Source organism: Rasamsonia byssochlamydoides (assembly GCF_041956645.1).
Source record: "Rasamsonia byssochlamydoides strain NRRL 3658 unplaced genomic scaffold VTN77scaffold_87, whole genome shotgun sequence".
NCBI lineage: Eukaryota > Fungi > Ascomycota > Eurotiomycetes > Eurotiales > Trichocomaceae > Rasamsonia > Rasamsonia byssochlamydoides.
The window spans coordinates 41,948-58,891 of record NW_027192470.1 but is presented as its reverse complement, the minus strand read 5'-3'; the positions used below and the strand labels follow the sequence as shown (position 1 = coordinate 58,891).

At 48.9% G+C, this 16,944-nt stretch overlaps 4 protein-coding genes across 4 annotated transcripts; 1 reads left to right on the top strand and 3 right to left on the bottom strand.

The window, feature by feature from the left end:
- Nucleotides 1-2,419: 2,419 nt before the first annotated feature.
- On the bottom strand, nucleotides 2,420-2,922 carry VTN77DRAFT_9335 (uncharacterized protein; the record flags this gene model as incomplete). The annotated part of the gene is made up of 3 exons (XM_069425932.1): nucleotides 2,420-2,613; nucleotides 2,723-2,782; nucleotides 2,853-2,922. 3 exons carry the CDS (start codon nucleotides 2,920-2,922, stop codon nucleotides 2,420-2,422), a joined length of 324 nt encoding a protein of 107 aa, XP_069273936.1.
- A 2,053-nt stretch (nucleotides 2,923-4,975) lies between these two features.
- On the bottom strand, nucleotides 4,976-6,289 carry VTN77DRAFT_9334 (uncharacterized protein; the record flags this gene model as incomplete). The annotated part of the gene is made up of 2 exons (XM_069425931.1): nucleotides 4,976-5,177; nucleotides 5,232-6,289. 2 exons carry the CDS (start codon nucleotides 6,287-6,289, stop codon nucleotides 4,976-4,978), a joined length of 1,260 nt encoding a protein of 419 aa, XP_069273935.1.
- Nucleotides 6,290-9,130: 2,841 nt separating this feature from the next.
- On the bottom strand, nucleotides 9,131-9,639 carry VTN77DRAFT_9333 (uncharacterized protein; the record flags this gene model as incomplete). The annotated part of the gene is made up of 2 exons (XM_069425930.1): nucleotides 9,131-9,356; nucleotides 9,431-9,639. The coding sequence occupies 2 exons, from the start codon at nucleotides 9,637-9,639 to the stop codon at nucleotides 9,131-9,133; spliced, it is 435 nt and encodes a 144-aa protein (XP_069273934.1).
- Nucleotides 9,640-15,259: 5,620 nt separating this feature from the next.
- VTN77DRAFT_9332 (uncharacterized protein) lies at nucleotides 15,260-16,573 on the top strand (the record flags this gene model as incomplete). Its single annotated transcript, XM_069425929.1, has 3 exons — nucleotides 15,260-15,469; nucleotides 15,537-16,283; nucleotides 16,340-16,573. 3 exons carry the CDS (start codon nucleotides 15,260-15,262, stop codon nucleotides 16,571-16,573), a joined length of 1,191 nt encoding a protein of 396 aa, XP_069273933.1.
- Nucleotides 16,574-16,944: the final 371 nt, after the last annotated feature.

The window sequence follows — 16,944 nt, the reverse complement described above, 5'->3', positions numbered from 1 at the left end:
CGAAGAGAGTAGTACGGAGTATCGTAAGGAATGTTATGAGTAGGGAGCACACCTGGAAAGTAGATAAACAAAAAAAAAATAAATCATACCTACTACCTATATGTACAGTACATGTACATGTATGTACATACACCCCATGTGCAAAAAGTCCCTGGCATACTCTACCTAGACCATGTATGTATTTTCTCTTAGTTCCTGTTCTTGTCCAGTCCTGAACATATCCATTAATATTAGGTACCTGGTTCTAGCACCTTCGAATCCTTAAAAGGTTACCTATTCCTAGTAATTACTCTTACTGAAGTTAGTCCAGTCCAGTCCAGTCCACAGTGACCGGAAGACCAACTGAGGTACCTCTAAATGATTGGAACACCATTTTAGCCTCCGTGACATACATACCTAACCTAAGGTGCCGCCGTCATCATCTATCTGGAGCGGAACAGCAGGAACCGAACCATCCAAGATGGTTAATTAAGTTAATTAGCTTACCTTAGGTTAGGGTAGGGTACGAACCTGTATGGATGCTGCGATGGATCACATGGCATTCCGTTTTTTTTTTATCGAATGTCTCGTCTTCCTTGACACCTGATAGGTGAACGGTGGTATACTGGCAGGCCCGAAAAGCTGTTAGAGACAGACTTGACTTCATTAGTCGAAGGTAGACGGGTAGGTACTGTACCAGGTACCTAGGAGGTAGGTAGGTAGGTAGATGGAACCTGATTCGGAGATCTACCTACCTACCTACGTACATACATTCATACATACAGCCTCATCAACGAGGTCAAGCACACTCAAACAATTAATTGCTTTGCTTTGCTTTCTTACTTACTTATAACGCATAGCAGAATATTCCTATCTAACACAGCCACATTGTCTGCCTTTTTCAAAAGCAAGCCATAGATGGCCACATCAACATCTAGCGCAAACCCGTCCCTCTCTCTCTCTCTCTCTCTCTCTCTCTGCGGGGAAAAAAACGCGAAAACCTCACTAATTATTAATTACCGTCGGCTGTTGGCTGGAAGGAAGCGGAAGCGAAGCTTTTTTAGCCAATAATTAGCTTAGAATGTCAATGCACAGCGGCCCGTCCGAGAACCGTGCATGCATGCATTAGGTACCAAAGTATGTACTGTACCTAACTGTATGCACATGTACATATACATACATTACATGTACATGTACATATACAGTACAGTATGTATGTATGTACATGCACATGTACTCCGTATTGCAGGCATGGGCATTACATAGGGCATAAGGCATGCGGCAAGTAAACATCATCAGCAGCAGCAGCAGCAGCAGCATTATGCAGCAAAGCGAACATCACACAAAAATAACGATACAATCTTAGCGATATTCCTGTCTGCTGGAAGGAATCAAGCAAGCATGTCTGCATGATATGACCTCATAGGTAGGTAGATAAAAAAAAAAACGAAGGACTGACCGCATGGCGATACAGGTCAAGAAAGCAGAGCAAAAACGAAAACCGACTGGGTATGACTTTCACAAGGGAAATAAAAATAAAAAAATAATTCAGAAATCGTCAACAAATCCGTCCATAGTAAGCCGTACCACAACTTTGTCAGAGTCCGAAAAGATGGATTGCTACCAAGTACCTACCTATATGTCATACATCACACGCTGCGAGCTGAGTCGGGATGGGATGGGGGATCGTGGAATAATGACTCCAGGTACAGTACTGTACTGCACGCCCAACATAAACCAATTCAATTTCCATTTCTTAAACTCCAAACACACCGGCTCCGCTCCAAACCGACAGAGATCAGATTCAGATTCCGTGCATTATTTCCGATGCAAGTGCTGTGCCATTCTAGTTTCCATCAATATTCATTCGCAAAAAAAAAAGATTGCAACGTCGTTAGTGAAAACTGTGGGGTCCCTCCCATGCGGATTTGTAGTTCAAATGGACAGACAGACAGATAAAAAGAAAGAAAGAAAGAAAGAAAATAAAAGAATTATACAGTGATTGGATATGAAAAATCGTCAAGAAATACACCCAAAGTGCGCCCTCCGCCCTCGAAATATATGACATCAAGCCTTTCTGTCGTTAAACTCATCACATTGACCCCATACCCAAAAAGAAACTTCAAACAACTGTCCGAGATAAATAGGCAAGAAGCGACAGCGAGCAGTAGTGTGGTAGATAGATAGACTGTTAGTCTGAGTTGGTACAAATGCAGCTCGGAGAGAGCGCATGGCAGGGAACGGAGGAAAAAAAAATCGAAAACTTGCAAAAAGAAAACAACCGGTGGGTTCTCGTCGTCGTGAGGTGAAATTGCTTTCGCGTGTGTGAATTTGTATCGTTACATCTCTCCCGGATGTCGTCAGTAGACGGATTCCAAATCGCGCAGACTAGACGGTTGGGAGAACGTTTGCAGGGGATTCAGGTGCCCCACGGGTCATATCAATAACCCGTAGTCCTGCCGTATCCATTGTGTTGGGCATAGAGCTGCCCCGGATCGTGGGCGTTCAGCTGCATCAGGGCCACCTCGGCAGCGTCTTCTCTGGCGTTGTTTAGGTATTGTCCGTCGTACCAGTATCGTGCGGCGATGTTTCTTCCCCCGACAGTCACGGTGCTTGACCAAGCAGTACGACCTCCTAAACAAGAACATCAGATCGGTATTGTTCTGGCGGGTTCCTCTTAGGCAACGGAGATGCAAAGGCAAATTCCTTTCTGCGGGCAACAAAAGAAACGACCGTTACGTACCTCGACGATCAGAGACTATATTAAAAATTGGAGGTTGCAACTTGGCTCTTCTGCAATGGTCTGCTGGCGATTAGCAAAGCAAAGGAAAGAAGACATGGATTTGAGAGAAACGCAAAGGGGCGAGTTTCACCTTCAAGCTGCTGCTGCCAGCTGATCCGGTTGCCATTTCCCTGAGGACTACCAGGCAACGAAGAAGACATGCTGATAAGGAACTAAGTCAAACAACGGCAGTGTATCTGGCAGTGTATCTCTTCCGAAAGATTTCCAGCCGTCGAGGGGATGGATAAGACAGCGAACGACACGGTTATTAGAATACAAGAGTAGCGACAGAAATGGAACAAAACATAGAACGAACTCGAATCTATGATTGACGCTTCTCTCTCACAGTCAAAAAATTTTCGGGACCTACATGTGAGGCGGGGAAGCCCATATTAAACCCCGTTGGCATCGCAGAGACAGCGGAGGGAGCATATCTGCAATAGCCAGTCGCTTTACACAACAACAATTGCCCCTCACTCGCAAACCGGAGGACAAGACTTATGCATGTTAAGGTGGAAACATCGACCTGCCGTTGGCAGATGCCCCTCATCGTCCTGTCCTCCACTCAAACGACAACAAAGTACATATGAGGAACATGCGGATCATTGAGGCTGCAAGCAGGGACGGTCCGCCGCACACTCCCATTAGAGCCAGGATATCGCTCCTGAGGAACGTCAAGCTCCGAAAGGCCAATCACCCGCTCACTGACAGGTGCCACCACCACCCTGGCTGGGGAAGAAACGGTAGCAATTTTAGACATGGGGATGAACTGGTTGTTGCCAGGGTATATGCCCATCTTCATTTTTTTTTCCACCCCATACAGCAGAGTAAACGTGGTGATGGCCAGATCTGCATGGGTTCTCTCTGTGTCTGGTCTCCCAACGGTGGAGGATTTCGAAATGGGGCCTTTCGAAGCCCGAAGCGGAGAGCGAGGGACCCAGTCGAGAAGCGGCGACTTGACAAAGACTGAACGCACTTAGATTCCAGCCAGTTGGCTCCACGCTATTGCAAGCGGGCCCCGTGAGAGGAAAACAATGAAAAAAAAAATAAGGATTGCCAGCTCATCAGCGCGGGAGAGAAGGCATTGGGCGAGGAACGGATTAATATGTCAAACCAGAAATAGTCCAGCACTATCACCGCCAGTTAGCAGACACGGTGACACAGGATAAAATAAGCGCTCCCACCACGCCAATGAGTTCTCTGACTCCTTCGAAACGATCTTCTCTCTAGACATGATTCAAGACAGACGAACCTGGGCAGTCATGCAGGAAACGCGGCGCCAGCGAAGGGAAGGAAGCTAGGGAGGTCGACAAGCCGGATCCTGTGGAATCGCGTGATTCGCCGCTTCCTCCTGGCACCGTCATTTTGGGCACTCATGCCTGCATCGCCATCATTGCCATCACCATCGCTGTTACAGCAGTCATTCTTATTATTGCTGATGTAGTAGCAGTAGAAACGGAGAGTACTGAGACTTTTAACACGAGCGAAAATCCCCGGTTAGATCCGTACCACCCAGAAGGGACCTGCCATTTCGGTAGCCTGTCTCTACAAAAAACTACCTATCAATTAATTAAATCGAGTATATTGATGGTATGACAATGTTTGCGGACGGTTGCAACGGAATCAATTTCGACTGTGCAACATGGATAGATTGAATTCGGGCTTGTTACGACACCTGCTCCAAACGACAAGAGTACTGTTGGCGCAAGGGTTTGCTTCACTCTCGTTCAGCTGCAAGACCAGGGTTCTGCCCTCCAACTTCTCAAGCATCCTATCATACCAGGAGCAGTGATACAGAGTCGTCCATTTGTAGAATACCAGTAAGCAAGGAGGTCATGAGGTCGTATCCATTGCAATTTCAACGTCATAAGGTGGTAGATCATTTGTCCCGTCAGTCCCCATCTCATCCGGGGACGCTCAGCATATCCAAAGAAAAAGGAGAGAAAAAGCAAAATCTTCAGACACATCATTCAGTTCCCAAAAAGATAACCACCGAAATCTCGTAATGGAGATCACATGCATTATACAGTGCGCACGTCGTAAGACATTCCAAGACGTCAGACGTCACGGGGGACGGCGCAGATACAGTGAGCAGATTACATGTTGGACAGCATGACAGCTCAGGCCGACGTGAGTCGACGGTTGCAAGAGCTCTGGTGATCTAGGGGTGAGAAAGAGAGACAGTCATGAGCGAGGGAAAGAGCGAGTAGAAACTTATGGAAGTAAAGCTTCCTGTCGCGAGCTTGCCGACCCGCGGCGGTGGAACATCTCGTCAATCAACTTTTTTGGACCCACAGCGTCTACATTCCTCGTGAAAGGGTTCTTTGGCAGGTTCAGAAGCACATGCCTCTTGCTATGCCAGCGGCGTTTGATGCTGTCATCGACAAGCGCGACCAGACCAGTGGCCACGACGACGCTGCTCAAATCAGACATGATCGCCAACCGGTCTGAATATGGCAAAAGGACTTACTCGGCAACATCATGCATCTTTTCGTAGATCGATGGATCACTGATCCACATCGAACACTGCGGAACCCAGCCGCCTTTGCTCTCCTCCTCGACCATCTCCATCGGCGTCAATACCTCTGGGACGATGTGCGCCACCGTTTTGGACGTGTCCATGTTAACCAGATGGTATGAGATCTCCTTGGAGTCCCCGTCCTTTCGGGATACCCGTCGCCATTGGTATTTTGTGCTCCAGTATTCAAACTCATACCGTTTCAACGGTCCGGGTCCCCGTTTGAGATCCACATGTGCGTAGTTGGAGAATTCGAGCAAGATCGTGTTGGTGGGCGTCATGGATCGTTCAGATCCGGCCGTAGAGTCATCATCAAAGATCGCATCTTCATCAGTTCCCGACTTGTAACCCGAATCCTGCCTCTTCAGGTTTGCGGCTGCGGACGAGTTACCACTCGACCCAGGTCGCAAATTGGACAAGACGCTGCTCCAGGACCTTCGCAGGCCGGACCGCTTCGCCATGGCCGGCTGGTTGAACTTCCTCACCGAGTGACAGACTTCTCGGCCCGATTCACGGCAATAGCGGCGGAATGAAAACTTGCGGGTGTGCAGATCGTGCATTCGAAGATGGTAGAGAGTCACCTCTTGCTGGATCCGGTCGTCCTGCAGCACCAACGTATCCACCCTCAGGTTCATGTTGCCGTCGATGGTCGAGTCATCATGGCGGATCAAAAGGCGCCGTGCTGACGGGAACAAGTCTGCAAATGTTGACGGGTTCGAAGGGATGGTATTCGACGGGAATATCTCATGTCGGTCCGTCACCACCTCATATCGTGGCTCATCGGGGAGATCCTCGAACGAGGGGACGGTGGACGCATAGGTGGAGATTGAATCTCGCACATCCCCCGTATAGAACGGACCAGAGGGCTCGTGTTTCTTCATCCAAGGGCGATGGCTATAGACGGTTGGAACAGTACTCTTTGAGTGATCCGACTCATCACTGCTGGAGGCGGCACTGGGACTGCTGCTCTTCGCAGACTGCTTTGGATCTGTCTTCCTCGATATGGGCATAATGACGATAGTAACGAAACCACCATGTACGTGTGTAGGATCAAGAGGCTTGCAGGGCCAGAAATTTCAGCACATGGACTTTAAAAAAAGACTTGAATATGGGAATACATAAACACCGTAGGGCTAAGCAGAAGGCATCAATCGAGGCCACGAAGAACTTTGCGGCCGCCGCAAGGCACCTAAATGACTGCCTCCATGGCTGTTGTGGGTGGGCCAAGGTTTGATTTGAGGGGAAAATCAACAACACAAACGTCACAAAGAATGTTTCGCAGACACGTAACCAAAGCGACGGAACGCGGGAGACGAATGAGGCGAGTTGGTCCAAGCCTCGGAAATAATAAACAGTTCACTCGAGATGGACAATCCTGCTTTCGACGCCTCAAAAATAAAGGAGCCGGAAAGAGCGGGCGCGAGGAGGACGAGAGGCCGGGGGAGCATCTGACACAGGAGACGAGTGTGCCAGACGAGCCCCCCACGAAAGGGAGAAAAAAAATAAAATCATGACACTGGGCGTGGCGCAGGGAACAGCCTTGATGGAGGGAGGGAACTGGGCAGGGTAACTGGGGCTGCGTTGCGATCGCGTGGTCTACAAACCACCACAAGGCAGCGGGAAGGGCGGAGAGGACGACCATCAAGGCTGCCAGAACAGACGACAGCTGGACAATCACATTCGTTGTGATAGGTATGCTTAGGCCAACCTCGGGCGGCTAGCCACCACCTCACCAGACCGCTCACAGGCTTACGCTCTGCCTCTCAAGGATCCCTCGGATCTAGACCTGCATGCAGGACCGGCTGAACGGCTCAGCAGTCGACCTCCAATACTCTCACTCGTGGGCTACGTATACCCTGTTTCTGAATCCCTTTGTGTCACATTCTCCTTGCTTCGTTAACCCAGTGGTGGAGGCTGACTGATCATGTACGGAGTATGTATGCAGCAAAACATGATGAGAGGGCTTTCGTACCCACTCCGCCATTCCTCGAGTCGTTGCCTCCATATTTATCGCACACCACCCCGACGACTGTCGAAGCGTCCGCCCTAAATCGGCTGGCATTGTAGCGTTCATCCGCCTTCTGAGGCTGCTGACGCTCTCGTCAGGATGGAACTGTCCCAAATCCAATAGCAAGGATGAGGCTGTAAGCCCTGCTGTGTGGTTATATCGTTGCGTTTTCACAGGAAAAGAAGCTTCTGCCTCGGATGACCCGCAGGGCGGCAGTCCCTGACCCAAACTTCGCCAACTGGGGGTCTGATCTGTTTACGATATCGGCGAGGCGAAGCATGCTTTAGTTGGTTCTGCTGGAAGCTCTTGACATTGCACTTTTATCCCTATCATCATCACTAATACTATAAAACATTAAAATCCGTTTTTGCACACTGTCACGTGGTTGTAAAAAGCAACATATACGGAGTATACCTAAGCATCCCACACCAAATTCACAAAATCTTATTAGCAAGAGATATATATAAATTGGCAAAAAAAATTACCTCTATTATTAGTAAGAAATTATTTATTAGGCCATCAGTAAGGGATGTGGCTTAGTGAGGTAGACAAATATTAGTAAGGGATATGGTAAGAACTACCAACAGCAAGGAATATAGGTAGGGAGCCCACCTGGAAAGTAGATAATAAATACTATATATCGAATATGAGAAGAGGGTGAGGAGAATATGGCAAGGAATATGGGTAGGGAGCCCGCCTAGGAATTAGATGATAAATATCACTTATATAGTAGGTAGCCTAGAACAGGTATTTTCTTCAAAGTTTAAACCAGTCGAGCAAAGCGAGACCTGCAAGGCTTGTGGCCACATATTGCTGTTTACATTATTACTCCGTACTCTGTATAGTCTGCTCTGCGAGAGACGAAATGGACGGTCAGCGATCCAGCACGCAGCGGGTTTGTTGTGCGCAGATGCTTGTCTAACGGGCTATGGTGGTCACAAGTACGGAGTAATACTCTGTATCTGTACAGAGTACTCTGGACTTTTCTTTGCCATGGCTACTCCGTACCTGTGATGCCTCCATCGACTATCATCCAGCGCAGAGAGACACTGTCATTATCGTGAGTCGTGACTCGTGACCGCCAGTCTATCAAAGTGGCCTGTTCGGGTCGGACCGAATCGCCGATTTCCGGTCTGCCCGCAGCTTCATCCTCGGTGGGGGATGGTGATGCTACAGACCCAGTCCACTTCGCTGCAACGTGCTCTCTCATGGGAGGGGACTTGCATCTTGTGATGGGATGGAATCCCTCAGACGAGTTCATCTGATGCATCAGCATCACAGATCATCCGATGTCCAACTATGACACAACTGTTTGACTGTTATCATCGTGGCCAGCCCCCCGACCATAGATTTCCTTCTATGCACGTTGAATAACCGGTTAAGGTTTGTCGGATGATGTCAAAATGCAGTTGTTATCTCTTGGATCCACACCAGAAAATGGCCTACCTGGCTAGCTACAGGCGTGGCCATTTGTCGATATCCTTACCTAATCTCCAGGGCATATGGAAGACTGTTAACGGCGTCATGACACATGGTCAGTCGGACTTACTCTGTAGTCCATTCAGGATGACCATTGAACCTAGCCTCCTTTGGACAAGGTCGATTTCTATTAGAAATCTTGGCGCTACATGTAGCACTACGGAGTAGAAACGAACTCATCAAGACACCAGATGATCATCCTCAGCCAACGGTGTCAATCATGCTCCCGTGTCCTACACAGATCGCTCTATTCGACCCCTCATCCAATAAGACAAACTGATGATGTAGACGGACTCAAAAATTATTCGAGAATCTACGTCTATAGACCATCACATAGACAATGATATATAAGTCATTCTCCTCCTTAGAGTTGCATCCAGAGAGGCTTCGGGAGCGGATCGCCGGGCTTGATCTTCGTTGCGCCACGGCAGTTCCCGGTCGAGCCTGGTGGGAACGAAATCTGTCCCTCTCGCCCGCGTAGCGAAGGCGGGTGGAAACCGACATAGGCCTCTCGTCGAGCGGGATCCCCGACCGTCACTGACCAGGTGTACAAACCATAGTAAGCAGCGATCGAATGGACGAGCCAGCGCCTATTATCGTTGAAAAAAAGGTGTCAGCACGGCCAAAAAAGGAAAAAAAAAGTATGGACCGGGAAGCAACATACCCAAAGACAGCTCCCCGATCATTGGCAAGGCTCTCAAAAACCATCTTTTCGCCATCCCTCTCCTGACGAGAGTTCATCTCTTGTTTCATCTTTTTTAGCCGCCTTTTCCGCTCGGGAGAGTCATGCATCTGCCCGTTGCGACCCACGAAGACGATTTCATCTTCCTCCGAGCTCGTCGGAGCATCCTCAAGCCCTTCTTCCCGGAGCATCAGCTGTTTCTCATTCCATTTCTTGATGAAACGCCGGATGTCCTCTTCCAGATCCTGGAGCAGACCACGGGCTGCACGCGCATGCTTGAGCTTCTTGCGAAGATCCTTGGGGATCTGGTGCTTCTCATCCTCATTACTTTTGTTTGCCCTCGCAGCTCTTGACCCTTTTCCATGTTCCTTGTGCGCGTAATGGGCGTCCCAAAGGGCCGCCAGGTAATACGGGACGGTATCGTGCCGGGGATAAGTGGGCTGGATAAGCCAGTCACTGGCAGAAGGTGGCTGGGCCCAGGGATTATTCAAAAGACGGGCTTTAACATTCTTTGGTTAGCACCATGCATCCAACCCAGGACTGCGCAGTGAGCGGTCGCAGTGTTCCGCCATCTGATCACGATGAGCTGGAGCAACACTCAACGGCTTCCACATACCGTTCTCCCAGCGCTGCCTNNNGCTGCCTGCGTCGACTCCCCTCCTTTCCTTTCAACAATGCCTCCCGCCTCTTCAGGCTATCCCGACGGATTAGCGGCTCGCGACGCCGATAGACGGTGGACGGCACACGGTGCGCCTCCCCTTCCTGGCGATCTTTGACGATCTTGACGCGGGAAGCGAAGGAGTCATCTCGCGGGTAGATTGGATCGTCGAGAGGGATCGTGAGAGGCACGGAGGTGCCCCGAATTGCTGCTCCAGAGTCTTCCGGAGCATTCGCGTCGGACGAGATATCCAGATTTTGCAGCGAGGCGGTCGCTTGCTCCGTCCAGGCGGAGATGGCGAGCGCTTGCTCGGGGGTCAAGTGGCTCGATTGAGAGGGCTGTGAGGGCAAACTCGGATGGACGGCCATGGTCAGGGTCAATTGTTGTAGCGACGACTGATCCGGTAGATTTCTGACGCGGATGAACTTCCGACGCGTCTTGGATAGGTGAAAACCGGCTTTTCCTTCTTCGATTTGTTCTGGAAGACCAGGTGAGATGTACACACTGCAGAAATACTAAGTTCCTGCCGAAATCCGTTGAGCCCAGGAACCCTGGAACAAGCAACCTTAGGAGGAGGAGGATGAGCTCGACCTCTGGTTGATAACCTGGCCCTGACCGCCAGCCCCTCGAATCCGCGATAACCGTTCGGAATCGCGCTGATAGCGTGACGGCAGACGGGCGTGTGGTTGGCGGATGGGCTCGCCTGACCCCCGGTTGCGGACGCTGCTCCACTCTTGATTAATATTACTCCGTACTCATCCAGCCTCACTCGTGTTGAATGAATCATCCTGATTCATTCTGACAGCCACCTGCTGCAGTTGATCATATAAAGTAATTAGCCTGCCGGAAGAAAACAGGTAGAGCGCAGAAGATTCTCGTCACGTGTATTCTGCTTCTGACAAAAAAAAATCACATGACGTTGTCCAGCTGAAGCATCATACAAGACCTCGAAAATGACTTCAATTAATTTCCACCTCCTTCCTTATCATCCTGTAGTATTTGTACTGTATAGGATCGATCTAGTCAGAATCCAACAATGCTGATTTGACGTACTGTACAGAGCTTTAACTACCTATGGACTGTATATTGATCTACCGTATGTGTGTGTACGTCGCCCTGTCACCGAACAGGTCCTGTACAGGATTACGTAGGTACCTACTACTGCATGTACTCCGTATGTACCTTGTATGTATGTACATATTACACATACATACATGCATTCGGGAAGTCATCAAACACGTCGGCCGAGAGCGGGGTACATACATACAAACACCCAAGAGGTGTCAAGGTTAGGTACCTACCTGGTACCTGCCTGTAGGCGCCTTACTCCGTACAGTACAGAGGTGTGCATCATAAGTAACGACGCACGCTAAGACTAGCGTGTATTATATTTTGAATTGCAGTTGTTATAGCGCAAAAATTAGTGGAATTCTATTACTTTGTTAATTGGCTAATATCATTACTAATCATACAACTACTGTCAGAAAGTGCTTAGCTCCCGGTGGTAGTTAGGCGGTAAATAATGACAACCAATCATACTGCTCGAATATCGGTAATTGGCATTACTGCTATACTACATATGGTTAGTCTGATACACAATTACCTCACATTATACAAGTCAAATACAGATTAAATTACTAGTTCAATTTAGCGCGCGTCGTTACTTATGATGCACACCTCCGTACATCACCCATCCAGATCCTCAGGTCCAGAGCGCTCTCCATCCATAAGCATATAGTCACTATCATCCTCTTTCCATCAATTATTGAACTTTTGATTTGAGAAGACGCAGTTCAAATTTCATCAGTAAGTACTGCACTGTGCTGTACTGTATGTACATGCACACATACAAGACTTGTTTGGCAGGTTTCGCTTCTTCACTCAACTGGTTTGGTTTGAACCTCTAAGAGAAAATTAATACCTATTCTATATATGTATATATTCCTGGGATTTTCTTTTTAGGCCCCCAGGCCTATCTACTACCCACCAGAGACATTATATATATACATTATATATATATATATATATATATAAGTAAGGAAGTGAATGAGGAAGAGCGTACTGTAGTAGTACCAGTACCGGGGCCGCATAATTTATTATTTATTTGGGGCAGATGATGATGCTGTTGACTTGGTCTGAACACTTCACTCCACTCCCAATTTCATGGAATTTTTTTTTAAAAAAAATCTACTTCCTAGGCCGACTCCCGACTCATTCTCGTTAGTATATTCTCTGCGTCAATATTTCCTTGTGTTATGTAGGTAGTATTGATCATCTACTTTCTAGGCGGGCTCCCTACTCATATTCTGCATTGTGCCTTTCTATCCATCCAGTACCTGTCATAGCCCGTAAAGAATCTTGTCTTGCCTCTCTCGCTTCTTTTTCAACAGAGCCAGTGTCGTGGCAAGGATAATGTAACCTGCTTTGACAAGATCCTCTCCGGTTTGGATCAAGGAGGACGATGAAGCATTCCCCGCTATCGATCTGCCGACTATCAGCAGAATGATGGCGACCAGAAAAACAAGACGTACGGCAAGGAAGAGACGGTTTCAGAATCGCTTTGCATTGAAGTCGTCGGAGACACTATTTCACAAGTTGGCTATGTTCTTTATTCTCTCTTGCTTGCGGATGAATGGGTTAGGGCAATACATTTCCCATATAAGTATTGTGACTGTAATCAACAGCGGACCTATTCCAACTCCTTAAAATGGAAGCAGCAGTGAGGATGCCAGACTCGGACTGACTCCGAGCGTAGCAGTCTTCCAAAATCTCCAGGATTCCACCGATGAGACGAACTGTTTCAGTTCAAGTCAATGGCCTGTCATTTTGAATTCCTTTGATTTTCAGTGCTTACTGAGGCAGAAGACGAACAAGAATTACCACCCCATGCGAAGTTTCCCTGGATGTCGGACGAGCAGGTAGACAGAAAGCAACGTGGCTGGAGAATATAATGCGGTCTGCGCAATTCCCAGCTGGAGAATGGTAGATGTCATTTTGGAACGTGATTCAAGTCAAGAGGTAGGATATATATAAATCTGATTCGCATATAGATGACTGGCTGTCTTCAGGTCTCAAATAAAATGAATGAGGAGATCGATCTAGAGAAGAGGAGGACTTCATCGTCATATTTATATCTAGAGCAAGCAGCCTGACACCTTTGCTTCTACGGTACATTATACCTAATTCTCTGAGTACGAGCTGCAAATCATCAATCCAGCCAGTATGTCTTTCAGAACCATACAGTTGACGTAGAATACCTCCAAGGCTGAAGTATATACACCCAAAAAGGCGAAAGGTAGATCTGTCTTCGCAGAATCGTTCTCAATACGGTTTAGACTCAGATATCACACGTGGCTCTGCTCCCCGGATCTGGAAACAGCCTCCCATAGGGCTGCATCTATCGGCCGTAAGGCTGCCTGCCTCTCTTGCTTGTCTGTTCATGGCGTTCCTCGTATTCGATTTCATTTATCTACGATAATGGGAATGGTTATCTGCCTGTTTTTGCCTTCTGACTTTGTTATTTTATCCCGTATCTTCTCTTTGGTGGAGGTTTATCTTCACAGCCATGACGGGGGTCGCGGGTCTCTCCAAAGCCTGTGTCACTTGCAAGAAAAGAAAGATCAAGGTCTCTATCAGCTACATACCTATGGGGCATCTCTGCGGCCTCGTGGTCCGCTAATCGAGACATACAGTGTGGTCTTCAAAAACCAAGCTGTGCGTAATTTGTGAAATCAAACCGCGAATGCCCTGGCTACAAGAGACCATTGACTTTTTCGTCGACGACAATCGCGCACTGCACAAGTCCTGTGCCTGGCAAGGTTGGGACGGGCCAATAATGATTCAAGCTTCGTGTGAGAGGCTTGAAGTGCTACCAAAAGGGCCTCTGTGAACTCCAGACGGCGCTCACGAACCCTAACATGATGTATCACAATGAGACGCTGGCGTTGTATGAGTGATGGAATGTCCGGAAGATATGGCATGGGAATACGTTTGCCATCGCCAGGGATGTGGGCGGCTGATTCAATTACGCGGCCCCGAAAGACATACCCCTGGGCTTGGCCCATCAAGTCTTCCGAATGCGCTTAAGCGGTGAGTTTCCTATCTGGATTTGACTACGTGTGATAATCTACCTGCTTCGTCATTCGGCCCAGGGACACCTCGTTTCGGATTTGCATCAGATAAGAATTGAGAGATGATAAGTGCTAAAAGTCTGGCAGCTTCCTTCTTGGGCAATTGTGGACCCGGGTACCCTGGAGAGATTCGAACAAGATATGATCGAATCTTGGACTTAGTGGCATCTGTACTGGCAATTTTCCAACAAGTACGGAGTACAACAGTTCAAGTGCTTACGTCCATCCCAGCTCCCGTGTGCCGCACTCAACGTTTTCGATCAATGCTGGAAATTGCATACCGAGCTCGATAAGCTGTATGGTGAGCTTGTAAAAGAAAACAAAGGATCCTCTCTTCTGGCCCGAGTTCTCTACCCTGGAGGTCATCTACCCGATTTTATGGGTCCTGCACGAAACGTCTGTCAGTCCGTCGAATACTGTCTCCAGCAGATGCTGGGGATCGGGCCAGCCAGCGCGTGTCCCTCTGATGATAACGATGCTGACTCTGCAACATTGGCACGATCTCTCCTTGAGTTGGTGCTGTTCAATCGTAAATTTACGGAATGTAACTAGGGCACTCTGCTGTTATCGCCAGGGTGCTGTTTCATCAGTGTTTTGCCATGATACCGATAGTTCATTTTAAGTTCATCTAGGGTTGAAAACAGAATCTTGAGACTGTTTCCTCCGTAGACTGAGACTTGAAACGAGAGTCGGGCCATGGCTGTAATTTCTGCACAGGAACGGGTCCCTGAGTGGAACTGCCAATGTGACACCAACGTTGGCCCGGCTGAGGCAGGCATCCAATCACGTCACGTGTCTCGGCCGAGGCGGAGAGGAGAAGCCGCCAAGTGGCGTCTCCGCAGTCATAATCATCCCCAACTAGTCAGTCTAATTGATGACTGCGAGACAGGCGCCAGTATTTCTTCTGTTCATCTATTCCACCTGTATACCTATCTACTTACCTAATTCCTCCATCTCATCATTATCGGCCCTTGCGCCTCTCGCTGCTCCTCACGTGTCCGCGGCAGCGATCGCGGAATCACCATGAAGCTCCTCACTGCGCTCGCCCTGGGCGCGGCTGCTTCCCAGACGACATTGGCTCTTGTGCTCCCTCAGCAGCAAGAACTGCTGACCCAGGCGGATGCCTTGCACGACATCCCGGTTTCGCACCCGAGTTCGGAGAAATACCTGATCGAGTTAGCTCCCTACCAGACGAGATGGGTGACCGAGGAGGAGAAGTGGGATCTGAAGTTGGTGAGTGAGCGTCCATATTCTTACTTCTGCAGACACAATTGTTGGCTGACGCTTTTCTCGGAACTAGGATGGCGTCAACTTCCTTGACATCACCGAGGAAGCCAAGAGCGGAAGCTACCCCAAGTTCTTCAGGGCCAATGCGGTCCAGTATCCCTCCAAGATGGTCCACAGCGAGGTCGTCAAGCCGTTGGCGAAACAGCTGTCCAAGGACCACATGAGGAAGAACCTGGAGCACTTCACCTCCTTCCATACCCGATACTATAAGTCGGAATTCGGTGTCCAGTCAGCAACATGGCTGTACGAGCAGGTCGAGGATATCATCAAACAGTCGGGAGCCGCCGAGTATGGCGCAACGGTGGAGAAGTTTGAGCACCCGTGGGGCCAATTCAGCATCATTGCGCGCATCCCAGGCCAGTCCACCAAAACGGTGGTTCTCGGCGCTCATCAGGACAGCATCAACCTGTTCCTCCCGTCGATTCTCGCGGCCCCCGGCGCGGATGACGACGGGAGTGGAACGGTGACGATCCTGGAAGTCTTGCGGACCCTGCTGCAGTCGGGGGAGATCGCCCACGGAAACGCGACCAACACGGTCGAGTTTCATTGGTATTCCGCCGAAGAAGGTGGTCTACTCGGGTCGCAGGCCATTTTCTCCGAGTACCGGAAACGTGACAGGGACATCAAAGCCATGCTCCAACAGGACATGACGGGCTACGCTCAAGGAACGCTTGACGCCGGCCACGAGGAGTCTGTCGGGGTCATTGTGGACTACGTCGACCGGCCTTTGACTCAGTTCATCAAAGATGTCATCACGGAGGTAAGATTGTGCTGATATCTGTTCACTGCCTTTCCATAGCTTACACGTCGCGGTAGTACTGTGATATTCCATATGTCGACACCAAGTGCGGCTATGCCTGTTCCGACCACGCCTCCGCGAGTCGATACGGATATCCATCGGCATTTGTCATGGAAGCCGAGTTCCAGAACAGCGACAAGAAGATTCACTCGACGGAAGACTTGATCAAATACCTGAGCTTCGATCACATGCTGCAGCACGCCAAAATGAGCCTTGCCTTCGCATATGAGCTTGCTTTCGCCCCGTTTTGAATAGACATCACGCTGAGACGACTCTGGACGGATGAATCGACAGGCAGTTAACGAGCACGTTATTTCTTGTTGTGGATTTGCTTGGGGTTTCGGGTCATTGTTATGCATTGTACTGTACCTTTTGTTCATGACGGAGGATTGGAGGATTATAGGGATAGGATGGTATACACTGGGATTACTGATGGAGGACTACATTACTGCACACCTCTCAGCTCTCAGAGAGTGTGTAAATACATGACGTATGATATCCATAGGCGAGGTGAATATCACTCATGACGTGTATCTGCCATAGAGTCGATTCAGGAGATTGTCCTGTCGTTGGAATATTGGTATCACGTGATGTTCGCGTCGTGCCAAGCCGTCGATCATGT